This window comes from Coenobita brevimanus, chromosome 55 (genome assembly GCF_032717465.1).
Source record: "Coenobita brevimanus isolate Jiangsu-jjx chromosome 55, ASM3271746v2, whole genome shotgun sequence".
In the NCBI taxonomy this organism is placed as follows: domain Eukaryota; kingdom Metazoa; phylum Arthropoda; class Malacostraca; order Decapoda; family Coenobitidae; genus Coenobita; species Coenobita brevimanus.
In genome coordinates this window covers 50,106,677-50,122,150 of record NC_137008.1, presented here as the reverse complement: position 1 = coordinate 50,122,150, position 15,474 = coordinate 50,106,677, and the positions used below count along the sequence as shown (strand labels likewise).

General features: G+C 41.9%; 1 protein-coding gene across 1 annotated transcript in view; it reads right to left on the bottom strand.

The window, feature by feature from the left end:
- Nucleotides 1-15,165, bottom strand: part of LOC145401375 (uncharacterized) — a 40,336-nt gene extending 25,171 nt beyond the window's left edge. The window contains exons 1-2 of the mRNA XM_080273706.1: nucleotides 14,985-15,165; nucleotides 9,796-9,983 (exon numbers count right to left, since the gene is read on the bottom strand). Of these exons, the coding sequence (XP_080129832.1) occupies nucleotides 9,796-9,983; nucleotides 14,985-15,165 (369 nt within the window). The remainder of the gene's footprint in view (nucleotides 1-9,795; nucleotides 9,984-14,984) is intronic.
- Between the last annotated feature and the right edge of the window lie 309 nt (nucleotides 15,166-15,474).

The following is a 15,474-nucleotide window of genomic DNA, read 5'->3' as shown; positions in this document are numbered from 1 at the left end:
TTGAGGTCTCTCTTGAGCTAAATAATATCATCTGGAGACAATAACAAGAAGGAGCACTGAGACAGTGCAACACCCATGCCTTGCAACTGGTCTGTGGCTGAACTTCTGACCTACCTCTGTGAGTCTGACCTATAACTGATTGTTCTCAGATCTGAAATATGCAGTGCTTCATCCTTGCATGACCATGAACCCCTCCACTAGGTTTGGTTTAATGCAGATTAAAAGTGTTTACACTGACCTTGCCCAGTGACCTTGACCTTTAACCTATTGTTCTCAAAACTGAATAATCTAAACTTTGGCTTACTGTAAATTGTTCCATGAACTATAATCCCAGCCGAATAATAAATTTTTGAGTTAAAGAGCTGAAAGTTTGACACTATCCTGTCACCTTAAATTTTGACTGACTGTTCTCAAATTTGAAACACTTCACTCTTTGCTCACCCTCTACCTTTCTACTTAGTTTTGTGCAAACTGGATCATAACTGTAAAAGTTGAACTATTCCAAACATATTACCTTTAACCTTTTTTGGGCAATATCTACCATGCTTTTGACCCAGCAGAGAATGATAACCTTCTGTCAAAAAACACAAATGAACAGTTTTGCTATTTTGGAGCTAGATGGGTCTAAGAAAGAAGAAGAAAAAGAAGAAAGAAGAATATGGAGAAACTGGGATTCTTGAAGATCATGTTCTAGGGTGTCAGCATTGTGTTTTAGCTACTTTAGGAGATGTTTTAGGTATAGACATGCCAAACTGTGGTGCACAAGAAGAATGCATATAATGAGTGGATGGGAGGCAGAGGCATGGAGGAACTGAGAAACAGAATAGATAGTTATATGTAGAGAAGAAGAGAGAGTAAGAAGAGAGTGGATGAGGGGTTTGGAAGGAATTTGAGTGTTAAGGAGAGGGAATGTGAATATGTACATGTTCCGGAAGGAGGTAAAGAGAGTTAGACAGGATGATACTGAAGGTTGTAGGTGAGTGAAAGATAAAAATGGCAGATTGTTAGTGCAGAAGGGAGAAAAAGTGAGCAGATGGAAAGAAAGCTTTATGAAATTATTAAACACAGCAAATGAAAGTAATGTGAATATATGTGGCAGGGGAATGATCATAAAATGGAGCGAGGTGAGAGGGGAGGAAGAGATCAATAGGATGGAAGTAGTGGAAGCAATTAAGAAAGTCAAAATGGAAAAAGCACCAGGAATTGATGGAGTGTGTGGTGAAATGCTGATGCACAGGGGAGGGATACAACTAGTAGTAGTATTGATGTGGAAGATGTACAGATTGGCCAGGGATGAAGGCAGAGTCCCAGAGGATTGAAAGTCACATATAATTATTTCCCCCTACAGAGGAAATGGAGAAAAAGAAGTGTGTAGTAATCACAGGGGCAACTGTCTTCTTAGTGTAATAGGAAAAGTATATTGTAGGCTACTTATTGACAGAGTTAGGGAAATAACAGAGGAATTAGTTGGTGAAGAAGAGTGAAGTTTCAGGAAGGGAAGAGGCTGTGTAAACCGGATATTCATCATAAGGCGTTTAGTGGAAAAGTTTCTAGAGAAGAGAAAAAAGTTGTATGCAGCTTCATGGATTTGGAGAAAGCATATGACAGAGTGGATAGACATGGACTATGGAAAATATTAAGAATATATGGAGTAAATGGGAAACTGCTGAATGACGTGAAGTATGTATGAGCATGCAAGGGCTGCAGTGCATGTGGATGGTCAACTGAGTGAATTTTTCTGTCTGAATGTTGGACTGAAACAGGGATGTGTCATGTCGCCATGGTTGTTCAGTCTGTATATGGACTGGAGTGGCCCTAATGAGAGAAAGCAGCGTTTGGAAACTTTCCGTTCTGTTGTTCGCAGATGATACCATACTGTTACATGAAAATGAAGGGGAAGTGCAAGGCTTGGTGGATGAGTTTGAGAGAGTGTGTAAGAAATGGAATCTGAAGGTGAATGTACGGAAGAGTGAAGTTGTGGTCTTCAAGAAAAATGAAGTCACTGAATGCACAGTGAGGATGGATGGGGTGGAAACGGAAAATGTGAGTGCATTTAAGTACTTGGGTAATGTGATGAGTAAGGACGGAAGTTTACAGGATGATGTGCTTGAGAAGGTACAATAGGGAAGAAAGGTTGCTGATTCTTTGAATGAAGTGATAAGAAATAGAGAAGTTAGTAAGGAAATAAAAAAAAAGTTGCTGCATGACAGTACTGTGATACCAACTCTAATATGTGGGAGTGAAGCTTGGACGGTACAGCCTGCAACATGGAATGTAAAGGTGCAAATGATGAGGTGAAAGAGAGAGAGAAATTGTCCAGGTGCCTAAGAGTGCAAAAGTGGAAGTATGTGGACTAAGTGAAACTAAATGGAGAGGTGAGAATGTGAGAGAATGGGAGCATGGATGGGGTATACATGCTGGAGTGGGTAAGAATGAGAGGGCAAAAGAAGGAGTGTGTATTGTTGTGTGCAAGAGATGGAAGAAGAATATAAGAGAGTATGGATCAGTTGGCTCAAGGACTGTGCGGGTAAGATGGAAAGTTGGACTACAAATGTGGGTGATTGTGTGTGAATATGCACCAACACAAGATCGTGCTAGCAGAGTGAAAGAAGAGTTCTGGACAAATGTGGAAGCATGAATGGAGAAATTTGAAAGGAATGAGAGAGTGTTTTTGATTGGAGATATGAATGGAAAAGTATGGAATCTGAAGGTGGATGGAGTAGTTGGTGAGTGAGGTGTGCCTGCAGAGGTGGATGAGAATGGCAGTGCTCTAGTGGACATTTGTGCCGGAAAGAGGTTGGTGATAGCCAATGCTCTCGTCTAGCACAAAATGATCCACAGGTATACGTGGCAAGTGATGAGAAGGGTGGGTGGTGAACTGAATGAAAGAAAGGCAATGACTGATTATGTGTGTGTGTGGATGATTGGATGAGAAGGTGTGTAACGGATGCAAGAGCATGTAGAGGTTGGGGAAGCAGACTTTCTGACCACCACTTGGTGGTGGTGAGAATCAAGGTTCAAATGAAATGGAGGAATAGAAGAAAGGAAGGACAGGAGGAAGTAGTTCATTCAAGGAGGGTGGAAAGGTTACAAGAGGATGGAAAAAGGCAGAATATAAGAGAGAAGTGGAGGAGCAACTGGGTAAATACTGACTGGGGCAGATGGGGGAGGTGGAAGGTGTGTGCAAGATATTCACAGAAATCTGTGCAGCATGAGATGGTGTGTGGGATGAAGAGAAGACGAAAGGGGATACAAAGAACAGCATGGTGAAATGAAGAGGTGAGACAGGCTGTGGCACAAAAGAAGAAGCCATATAGTGAGTGGATGACAAACGGGAGTGTGGAAGAAGTTGAGAGATGGAAGAGAGAATTATATGTAGAGAGGAAAAGAGAGGTGAAAGGATTAGTAAGAGAAAGTATGAAGAGAGTGGATGAGGAATTTGGAAAGAATCTGAGTGTAAAGTGGAGGGGACGTAAGAAAGTGTTCTGGAAAGAGGTAAAGAGAGTTGGACAGGGTGGCAAAGAAGTTAAAGCAGGAGTGAAAGATAAAAATGGTAGATTGCTGGTGGGGAAAGGGGAAAAAGTGAGCAGATGGAGAGAACACTTTAGGGAACTGTTGAACATAAAGAATGAAAGTAATGCAAGTATAAGTGGCTATGGAATGGCTGGGAGACAGAGGGATGTAAGAAGGGAGGAAGAAGTCAGTAGGATGGAAGTTGCAGAAACAATGAAGAACGTCAAAATGGGGAAAGCCCCAGGAAATGATGGAGTGTGTGGTGAAGGAGAGAGATAGTATGAGAATGGATGTGGAAAATGTGCAGATTGGCCTGGGAGGAAGGCACAGCCCCAGAGGATTAGAAGTCAAGTATAATTATTCTCCTATACAAAGGAAAAGGTGAAGAAGAAATGTGTGGTAATCATAGGGGCATTTGTCTTATTAGTGAAAAAGGAAAAGTATCTGGTATGATACTTACTGACAGAGTTAGGAAAATAACAGAGGAATAAGTTGGAGAAGAACAGGGAGGTTTTAAGAAGGGAAGAGGTTGTTTAGACCAGATATTCATTCTTAGATCTTTGGTGGAAAAGTTTCTAGAGAAGGGAAAGATGTTGTATGCAGCCTTCATGGATTTGGAGAATGCATATGACAGGGTGGACAGACAAGGACTGTGTAAAGTATTAAGAATACATGAAGTAATTGAGAAGTTGCTGAATGCCGTGAAGAGTATGTATGACGGTGCTAAGGCTGCAGTGCGCGTGGATAGTGAACTGAGTGAATTTTTCTATTTGAAGATTGGACTGAAACAGGGATGTGTAATGTCTCCATGGTTGATCAATCTGTATCTAGATGGGGTTGTAAAAGAGATGAAAGATAGGGCAGTGGATGTTGGAGGGACCCTATTGAGAGAGGGCAATGTTTGGAAACTCCCTGTACTGTTATTTGCAGATGATACTGTGTTGTTAAGTGAAGATGAAGGGGAGCTGCAAGGTTTGGTGGATGAGTTTGGGAGAGTGTGTAAGAAATGGAATCTGAAGGTGAATGTAGGGAAGAGTAAAGTTATGGTCTTCAAGAGAAATGAAGTCAGTGTATGTACAGTGAGGCTGGATGAAAAGGAAATGGAAAATGTAAGTGTGTTTAAGTACTTGGGTAGTGTGATGAGCAAGGATGGAAGTTCAGAGGGTGAAGTGCTAGAAAGGGTACAACAAGGAAGAAATGTTGCTGGTTCCTTGACGGCAGTGATAGGAAACAAGGAGGTGAGCACGGAAATGAAAAAGTTACTGCATGACAGTATTGTGATAACAACTCTAACGTATGGAAGTGAAGCTTGGACCGGAAGTGAAGCTTGGACCTTGTTGGAGGGACACAAGTCAAGAGTGAGAGCAGTGGAAATCAGTTATTTGAGAGAAGCATGTGGAGTCGCATGGAGAGACTGACTGATAAATGCGGAAGTGAAGGAGCCTTGTGGAGTGGATGTGGATGTGATAGGAAGCATTAGGAGAAACACAATGAGGTGGTTTGGCCATGTGGAGAGGATGGAGAGCGAGAGACTGATGAGGAGAGTATATGTGAGTGAGGTGGAGGGGTGGAGAGGGAGTGGGAGGGCAAGGATGAGATGAGGGGATGGAGCGGAGAGGTATATGAGAGAGAGGGGAGTGTGAGCTGGGATCAGGGCAGTGAAATGGCAGGGGACAGGGCGACATGGAGGCGATTTGTTTGTGGCCACCCCTTACGGGATTAAGGCATCTGGCAATAGATGGACAGATAAATACACAAAAGCTTTGACCTCGTTGGAAGGACACAAGTCAAGAGTGTGAGCAAGAGAAATGAGTTATTTGAAAGGAGCATGTGGAGTTACATGGAGATACAGACTGGCAACTGAGGAAGTGAAAGGGCATTGTGGTGTGACGTGGATGTGATACAAAGAGTTACGGGAAATACATTGAGGTGGTTTGGCCATGTGGAGAGAATGGAGAGTGAGAGACTAACGAGGAGGGTGTATGTGAATGAGGTGGAAATGGGGAGAGGGAGAGGAAGACCGAGGATGAGATGGTGGGATGGAGTGGAAAGGTATATGAGAGAGGGGGTGTGAGTTGGGGGGGAGGGCAGCGTAATGGCAGGGGACAGGACAACATGGAGGTGATTTGTTTGTGGTCACCCCATATGGGATTAAGGCATCTGGCTATAGACAGATAGGCAGCCATGAGGATTAAAGTTATTTGCTTAGAAGGCTCCATGTCTGGGAGCTGCTAAGGATTATATCTGTTATAGTTTATGGGTGCATCAGCAATATTCCTACACAGAATGTCTACCGACACTCCAATAAACCAAATAAACCTCACCACAGTACGGGCACAGACATCTTAAGTTCTTATACTTGTACATGGAAGTTGTTAAGTTCCTGGTACATTAACTCTTTACTTATTACCACTAATTATGGCTCATTGTAAGGTGATCTGAAAAGAGTTGAGTGTTATTCCACCAAGTTTTTAAAGCAGCTAAATGGGCTCTTCAAGTAGGCACTTGTCACCCAGTAGCACATGCATTACTCTATTGTACCTCATCAGTATTATATCTACTTATTTAATTCTTGTTAATCCCTGACTATTTCATGCAGCTTAAGAGAGACCCCCTTAATGGATATGGGGTTTATGTTGTTATACTTAAAGTTGCATTTGGCTGTACACATACAAGATGATAAATCAGCAATGCCTGTATGCTTATGACTATTTAACTTTATCCATAATAAGTTAATGACTCCTCCTGTCACTGGAATGAATAACAACAGAGAAGGAGGTGGCCTCATCATCCTCATACATGCACACCATATAACTTACACAACATATGCCAGATGACAACAATGTAATACCATCCATACAAATCAAGATACACAGAGAAACATGTACACCTGTAAATAATGTACAGTAAGGTCCCGGGTTACGTCAGTATCGACTTACGTCAATTCAAGGTTACGACAGTCGGTCCGTGAGTGGAAATTTTAAAATATAAGAAAATAAAGAAAAAATACGTGAAGAGTGGGTTTTGAAGTGTTGCTAAGTACCGCGAGATGTCTCTGGCGTTTTCCCGCCTCACTCTTGACTACCAACAATCGCTCTCAGTCTCACTGCTACCACCGCCTGATACAGTGATACCGTCATTTTCTTGTGTTTTTCGCCATCCTGATTCCAAGATGCCTAAGAGACAGCTTCCTGGTGACCATAACGACTCCAAGAAACGCAAGACCATCACATTACGTGAAAAAGTCGATATTATTAAGCGTAATGAGAAAGGAGAAAAGGCATCAGCAATCGGGCGTGCGCTTAGGATGAGCCGTACTACCGTAGCTACCATCATCAAAGACAAGGAACGTATCTTGACTCACGTTAAAGGTGCAACTCCCATGCAATCAACTGTGATTACCAAGCAAAGATCGGGACTGTTGATTGAGATGGAACGGATGCTAATGCTGTGGATTGAGGACAATAATCAACGGTGCATGCCTCTGAGTGAACAGTTAATCTGTGAAAAAGCACGCACACTCTACCAAGACCTTAAGAAAGAAAGTGAGGAAAGTGAGACCAACGAGACATTTGTGGCATCAAAAGGTTGGTTTACTCGTTTCAGGGCTCGAGCAAACCTAACCAGCAAAAGAATTTTCGGAGAAGCAGCCAGTGCAGATGACGATGCAGCAAAAACATTCGTTAAAGAGTTGGAGGAGTTGATTGAGAAGGAAGGCTACATTCCAGAACTTATATTTAATGTTGATGAAACGGGACTAAACTGGAAACGAATGCCTAACAGAACCTATATTGCTAAAGAAGAAAAAACCATGCCAGGTCACAAAGCATCCAAAGAGCGCCTAACGCTACTTTTGGGGGGAACTGTGCAGGCGATTTCAAGCTCAAACCGCTACTCGTGTACCACTCCGAAAATCCAAGAGCTCTTAAGGGGATCCTTAAAGCTAGCCTACCAGTTCATTGGAAAAGTAATTTAAAGGCTTGGGTGACTAGTGCAATTTTCATTGACTGGTTTTCAAAGTGTTTCGTGCCAGAGGTTGAACGGTATTGTGCTATGAAGAATCTGCCATTCAAAGCTCTTCTCATTATTGATAATGCTCCTGGTCATCCTTCGAGCCTGACAGAGTTGCACCTAATGTAAAAGTTGTGTTTATGCCACCAAACACAACATCAATCCTACAACCCATGGACCAAGGTGTAATAAGAGCTTTCAAGGCTTACTACCTGAGAAAAACATTCAGACAGGCAATACGAGCAACAGAAAATGGTAAAGTAACACTCAAAGAATTCTGGAAAGATTTCAACATCTATAAGGCAGTTAAAAATATTGGAGAATGTTGGGCTGAAGTGACTGAGACAAATATGCACGGAGTGTGGAAAAAAGTGTGCCCTAACCTCGTAAATGACTTTAAAGGATTTGATGAAGACAGTATAAACGAAGTCAAGCGCAACTGTGTGAAAATTGGAAACGATTTAAATCTGGACATAGACGAGAGTGATGTACATGAACTTGTTGATTCACATGATCAAGAGCTGAGTAATGAAGACTTGCTATACCTAGGAAAGCAAATGGAAAATGATGAAAAAAGTGATGAGGCAGAACCGCTAAGACAGTTTAAGATTAAGGAAATGGCAAATGCTTTCGACTTCCTAGAAAAAGCAATGGCTGCATTTGAAGATCAGGACCCAAATGCAGAGAGGTTTGCCAAAGTGCACAGAGGAATTGAGGATGCAGTGTCCTGTTATCGTCAAATCTATGACGAAAAGAAATATGCCGCCAAGCAGTCTTCAATTCTCCAGTTTTTCAAGCGAACTGAACACCGAGCCACAACTTCACCACCAGTTGCTACCTCATCCTCATCGTCAACCCCTGACTCCCTATCTTCAGCCCCTGACTCCCCTGCTTCAGCCCCGGACTCCCCTGCTTCAGCCCTGGACTCCCCTGCTTCAGCCCTGGACTCCCCTGCTCCGGTCCCTGACTCCCCTGATGCAGTGCCTTCCACATCGCAACCCCAGTAACGAGTCAAGTTGATGTCAGAAGGTATGTAGTGACACATAGTATGCATCTTTTATTACAGTACCATACAGTAATCGGTCATTTTATCACTGAAATAATTTTGCTGTCCGAGTGAGAAAAAAAAAAAAAGCCATCAAACTTGATGTTAGAAATGCTTACATTATCGTGCTGGTAATGATGTTATTTCATATTTTACGGCAGTAATTTACAGTAAACTTTATTGTATGATGAAGTATGAAAAGTGCTTGAATATAGGAATAAAATGTGTGTTGGCAGTGTGCACGTGTGTAAGGACGGGAGAGTGAGGGAGCGGCAGCCAGACTCAGTTGTGGGTGAGGCAGTGGTGGCGTAACTCTGCTGCCATGACGATGAGAAGTGCTGTTACCGCAGCGAGTGCGGTACTGTGACGAAGACTCTTAGCTAGTACAACTTATATTTTATTCAATAAATATCATCAGTTCAAAAGACTATGTTTCTTATACATACCTGTTATAAGATTATTACATGTATAGTATGCAATGTACAGTATGGTTGAAAAATCTGTAAGATGCATTGCGGTAAGCATAATCATACGACGTACTGTATAAAACTCGAGTTACGTTCAAAATCGGCTTACGTCATGTCTCAGGAACGGAACTCTGACGTAACCCGGGACCTTACTGTATACTGTTATGGACAGTGCCACCTTCATCATGGCTTTCTAGATGTGCCCCATCTCTCACCCCACACCAGCATACTTTAAATGTAATAGTAGCTGGAGACTTTTTTACAAAAGATTTTTCAAGTCTTAACACTGACATACAGGACAACTATGGTGCATTCACCTCTCACCAGTCAAAACCATTTAACAGGTTTAATAACCATCTCATCCTCATATGTCTTCCATCCAACTATCAAATCATCCACCATCATAGCTTATATCCTTTCAAGAGCATTGGGATCACGGGCTAGTCTGCTAGGTCTACACATTAGGGCAAAAATGACCTGTTGCTCATCCCATAGTGACATTATGTCCCATAAATAATAAAACCCTGCCTTTCCTCAGATTTAAATCCAAATGGACCACATCCATTTGAAGAACCTTCACCCACTAGACCACCAGGCACCCACTGTTGGTTAAATGGTTACCACTAAGTGTAATATGTGGTTTACTGGGTTACTTGAACATAGCACTACATCAGTGAGTGGATGGTAGGTGTCCCAGCCTAACAGTGATGATCTGTGATTTTCTCATCTGTTATTCTGTACAAATACCTCAACGCTCACCCTGTCTCCTTGTTCAAGACCCAGAACATGAAGGTGCTTGGCTGTCCTGAGGAAAGAGGCGATGTGCTGCTGGTGGACATCAACTTGGCCACGGTATATGAAGGACACCAGGTAAAGGACATCTTGTACCGGCACCTCAGGCAGAAGCAATGGTGCCTCTGTATCTGGGCATGATGACAAAACAGCATCTGGGGATAATAACAGCATCATGATTTGGTGCAGTGGTACTCAAATGGTGGACTGCAGTCTGATTCTGGATCCAGATGAGCTCTGGTATGGAGCCCAACAACTTCCATCACTGAATATTCAGTATCCTCCTCAAATTAAAGAGTCGCAATACTTAACATCTCTGGATAAATTTCACCCCGAATATGGCTCAAATAAATTTCAGTTCATCTGGCTACCATTATAAATTATGTTTAGCTACTGGAGTATGACAAACCTGTCCATTTTGTGGCTATAATCCAGACTAGTGAGACTACAAATTAACAAAAAGGCCACTATTTTTTCCAGCTATTTTAGGTGCTAACATCATTCATTGTAATGAGTTTAATTTTCTAAATAGCATAATATCAATGTCATCTTGTCAGGATTAAACATTGGCAACAAGAGAACATGAGTCCTCATCACAAGAATAATGTATTTAACAAGCTGCACTGCACGTACCCACAGATTGTTGCCATTTGCCTTTTTAGGTGATGAGTTGACAGAGGGATATTAACAAGTGTTAGACTGTTCAATGGTACATGGTATGGTGCTAAAGTGGTGGTGGAAGTGCTAAAGTGACTATGCTTACGTAAGGATGACAATAGTCATTTGATCAATAGAAGAGTTTCATTTTGTCTTTTTGAGAAGTTGGGAGTGTGGAGAGCAGATTCTTTTGTCATACTCAACCACCTTACTAACAGGAGAAGAGAATATCTACTGTACTTTAAACCTTATATTTCATTTGGTTAGGGTATTAACTTCTGCACAGTCCCATTATATTAACATATTAATATATTAAAATATGAACATAAATGCCATCCCCTGCCACAACCTCAAAAACAAAATATTTAACACAAACATACACAATAACACAAAAAGATGGCTGGCAAACTACTTAGCAGGCAGATGTGCACATGTAACATTTGCTGGTCAGTCTTCGAACATCAGAAATTTCACAAATGGCGTCCCCCAAGGCTCTGGTTTGTCCCCTACACTCTTTAACCTACACATGCATGACATACCCACACCCCACACACCACAGATACACATAGCTTCCTATGCAGACGACATAACACTTAAATGTACACAACAAAATGCAAACACAGCTGCACACATCCTCCAACCTTACCTCAACACACCACAGGAATGGTTCACCACAAACAGATTTAAAAAACCCCAGCCAAATCTACAGTGACCCTTCTCACAAACTGAACAGCAGAACACAGCCACATTCCACACCTCACCATAATCAACACTCCCCTACCACACACTCACACACCCAAAATCCTTGATGTAACATACATCAATGTCATTTAAGCAACACATCACAAACATTAAAAATAAAATAACACTAAGACTCAATGCCTTAAGGTCACTTGCCCATACAACATTTGGACACAACAAAGAAACCACCACCACAGCATACAAACAATATATACATTCAGTGATGAATGGCCATTTGTCTTTGAGTTGGTTGTTATACAGGGAGGGGCACTAACCCTCCACCAACCCACTTGTCAACATATAGGGAACATGTATGGGTTGGAAATATGGTTACCACCAGTGCTATAAATGGTTTCCTAGCTTACAAGACCTTATAGGTTTGTCATTCAATGTGAAGCCACCTGAAAAGGAAAGAAGAGTAGTAAAAAGCGACAGGAAAGATGGGAGAAATGGGAAGAAAGGAGGGCAAACACAGAAAATTAAAGATAAAGGTGAAGGAAGAAGTAGCCAGCACTACATCAAGTGAGTGGATGATAGTTGCCACCATCTAAGTAAAGTACCTGTAAACTGATAAAGAAGCCTTGCTGAAATTTGGTTAATGGTATCTCAAGGCAGGAAACTGAGAGGTACATGAAAAAAAGCAAGGGAGATGATTAATAAAAACAGTAAATGTAACTAAAAACCAGCTAAATAATATTAAAAAAAAAAAGAAAAAAACAAGAATGCCATATCAGCTGCTTGGAGGTATAGGGTCCTGACACTAGGGTCTGTATTCTTGTTGGTTAAAGAAGCTCCCCAGCACCCATTCCTCAGTTATTTAATTTGGGCTCCAGCTGGTTGTTATTAAATACAGCAAACTTTTTCTTAAAATAGTCAGTCAGTATTAATACTGACTGACTATTTTAAGAAAAAAGTTTGCTGTATTTTGTTTTTGTTGATTTGGAAAAGGCCTTTGACAGATCCCTAGAGAGGTGGTGAAGTGGGCAATGAGAAAGCTTGGCTTGAAGGAGTGGCTGGTTAGGGTGGTTATGGATATGTATGTGGGTGCTCGCACCCAGAGAAGAGTGAATGGAAATTTAAGTGATGAGTTTTCCATGAATGTTGGTGTGCATCAGGGGTCAGTTTTGAGTCCCATGTTGTTTATCATGGTACTTGAAGCCCTCTCACGTGACTTTATAAACGGACTCCCATGGGAGATGTTGTATGCCGATGATTTGGTGTTGATTGCAGAGAACGAAAGGGAGGCGGAGGAAAGGTTTAGGAAGTGGAGAGATGGTATGGGGCACAAGGGCTTAAGGGTAAATGCAGATAAAACAAAAGTGATGATATCTAGGGTTGGTGGTGGTGCTGTCAAAGACGAGGGAGAGTGGCCATGTGCAGTTTGACACAAGAGTGTGGGAAGTAATTCCATCTTGTGCGGTGTTTGTGATAAATGGGTGCACAAGAGATGTAGTGGTATCAGAGGTAGACTGCGAGATAATGCTGATTTTATGTGTACAGCATGTCGGGGAGAGCAGGTGGAGATTGTCCAGTGTGAAAGGATTGAGCTTACTGGTGAATCTCTTGAATGTGTGGAAGAGTTTTGCTATTTGGGAGACATGTTGTGTGCTGGAGGTGGGGCTGGAGCTAGCTCTGTGGCTACGGTAAGAAGTGGCTGGAAGAAGTTCAGGGAGCTCTTGCCTCTCCAGACATTGAAAGGACTCTCCCTAGGTGCTAAGGGGTCTTTGTATGCAGCATGTGTTAGGAGTGTAATGCTGTAAGATAGTGACACCTGGGCAGTAAAGGAGGAGGATATTTGCCAGCTCAGACATACAGAAATGACAATGATTAGGTGGATGTGTAGTGCGTCCCTGTGTGCAAGGTCTGGGGGGGCTAGGTTTACAATGGAAGAGTTGAGAGGTAGGATGGGACTGAAGTGTATTGGTGTTGTGATGAGGAGAGGTAGATTGAGACGGTTTGGACATGTGGAGAGAATGAGGGATAATAATTGCATAAGGAAGGTCTATCTATCTATCTAATACCACATGCCAAAATCCCATAAGGGGTGGCCATTTGACTTTGAGTTATTTGTGAGAAGTGTTAATATTGGGGGTAGGGTTATAAGGGATAGACCAAGAAAGACATGGGACGAGGTCATTAAGTGTGACCTCAGGGTTAAGGGACTGAACAGAGAGGCTGCAATGGATCGTGCAGCATGGAGAGCCGCCATTAGGTGACCAAGGCCGACGCATGCAAGCATGCTGGAGCCTTTAAAAATGAAACGAAACTTTTTTCTTAAAATGGCATTGTTTTTTAGGGCTATTTTCACACCTTAACTGAACTAAATATACTGTATTTCTATTTAACTTTCACCAGATGCCTCAGTCCCATAAGGTGTGACCACAAATGCATCATCTTCATGTCACTTGTCCTCTGCCATCTGGCTGTCCTTTCAGTCTGAGATATGAACAATTTAGTGTGGTAGGTGGAGGCACTCACCATCCACTCACTCGTTGTAGTGCTGCTCTCGGGTAATTGCCTTTTCCTCTCTTTCTTCCTTCTTTCTTTCCCTCCTCTTTTTTCTTTCCTTCATTCTTCCCTCTTCCTTCAGTATACAGGTGGCTCTACACTGAGTGACAAGCCAAAAAGTTTCCCTTACACCAGGAAACCATTTACTTTGCTGGGTGGTAACCATATAACCAAATTATGGCACCTGGTTGTTTAGTGGGTAATTAAGATGCTCCAATCAGATTGAGCCTGTGCAGGTTTATATACAAGTGGTGGTAGGGGTTTACTGCTCATGTAATGCCACTCAGGGATGAGTGAGGCTGGTCACTCTCATCTTAAATGTAGAAACCAACTCGCCTAACCCCAGGCTCCTACACTCCTCATGGGGCAACACAGGATTTGATGGTGATGATGAACAGTTTAGATATACAGGTAATATGAGTACAGTTTTAATTCTCAGCATACAGACCTCCAACACCCATGTCTGCACGTAGCTACATGCACAACCATACGTTACCCTGACATACTTTAACAACTCCAGCAAGTTACTATAACATTCAACCCTCAGCAAAGTGCAAGTAAATATTGTACAGTACGGTATAAACAGATAACAGATTCAAAATCACATCCATGATCATGTAATTAACCCATTTAAATGATACCCTTTTTTGTCTCAATCTGGACATTATCTTCAACTCAACGGGACCCCTCATACTGATGGGTCTGAAAACAATCTGCATTAACCCCTTGAGGATGATGATGTCATTTGGTTTGATACGAATGTCATCAGTCAGTTCTATTCCTATTGGAGACCATTTGTAATGAAGGGATTAAAAACTATTTCCAATAATTCTTGCATAAATGAGGACATGTTTTATATTTTATTCTGTCTTCTGTAAAGATGAGAAATGTAAGTTCCTTTATACCTTTTCTTCAAAGTGTTCATATCTTTCTGTCTTTCCAGTTGCATACAGTGTGTTTTTGTACACACAGTCAGTTTATCTCCAAACCGTACAGCAGATCGCTGAAGTATTACACTATTACTCATTCATCACTACATGTTCAGTGACCCTGTCAGTACACTACCCACCTCTTAACGATGATGTCAAAGCTTCATTTTACTGGTGGGGAGCAGTACAATGCCAATTCCACTGTCCACTTGTCTTAAACCAGTGTGAGTGTGTCTTAGTGGGCTAAATATGAAATATCCAAGCTGATCATGATGAAGATATGTATGTTACCAGAAAATAACAATACAGTTCATGGCTTACCTAAGTAGGGAGAACAGAGTGAAAGGACAGCACGGTGGGCTCTAACAATGCCCCCATCACATACAAGGGAGACATCAGTGTATGCCCGCCCTTGGTGCAGCTCTGACAACATGCTGGTAAAGGTGGTAGCGTGTGAGTGCCATCGCAGGTGTAACTGTGTATCTGGCACTGATTCACCCATCCTGAAACAAACTGACTGTTAGACTGTCAACCATATGGAGTTATGATACATACTGTATATAATGCATGTACCACACAGGACTTCAGATACCACATAAAACAAATCTAAAATACAGTACTGTATACAATAAGTACTTTATAAGCTGCACACTGTAGCAGCTGACTTTATTTTTGGTGAGAAGCTCTCTGTATCAGTCACAACAGACTACAATAACCTCTTCAGCCCAGGGATATTTTTTTTTTTTTTTGGGGGGGAGCTGATGCCAGACAATTTTATTCTGCTTAAATGACATCCCTGGCCTGTAGGGGC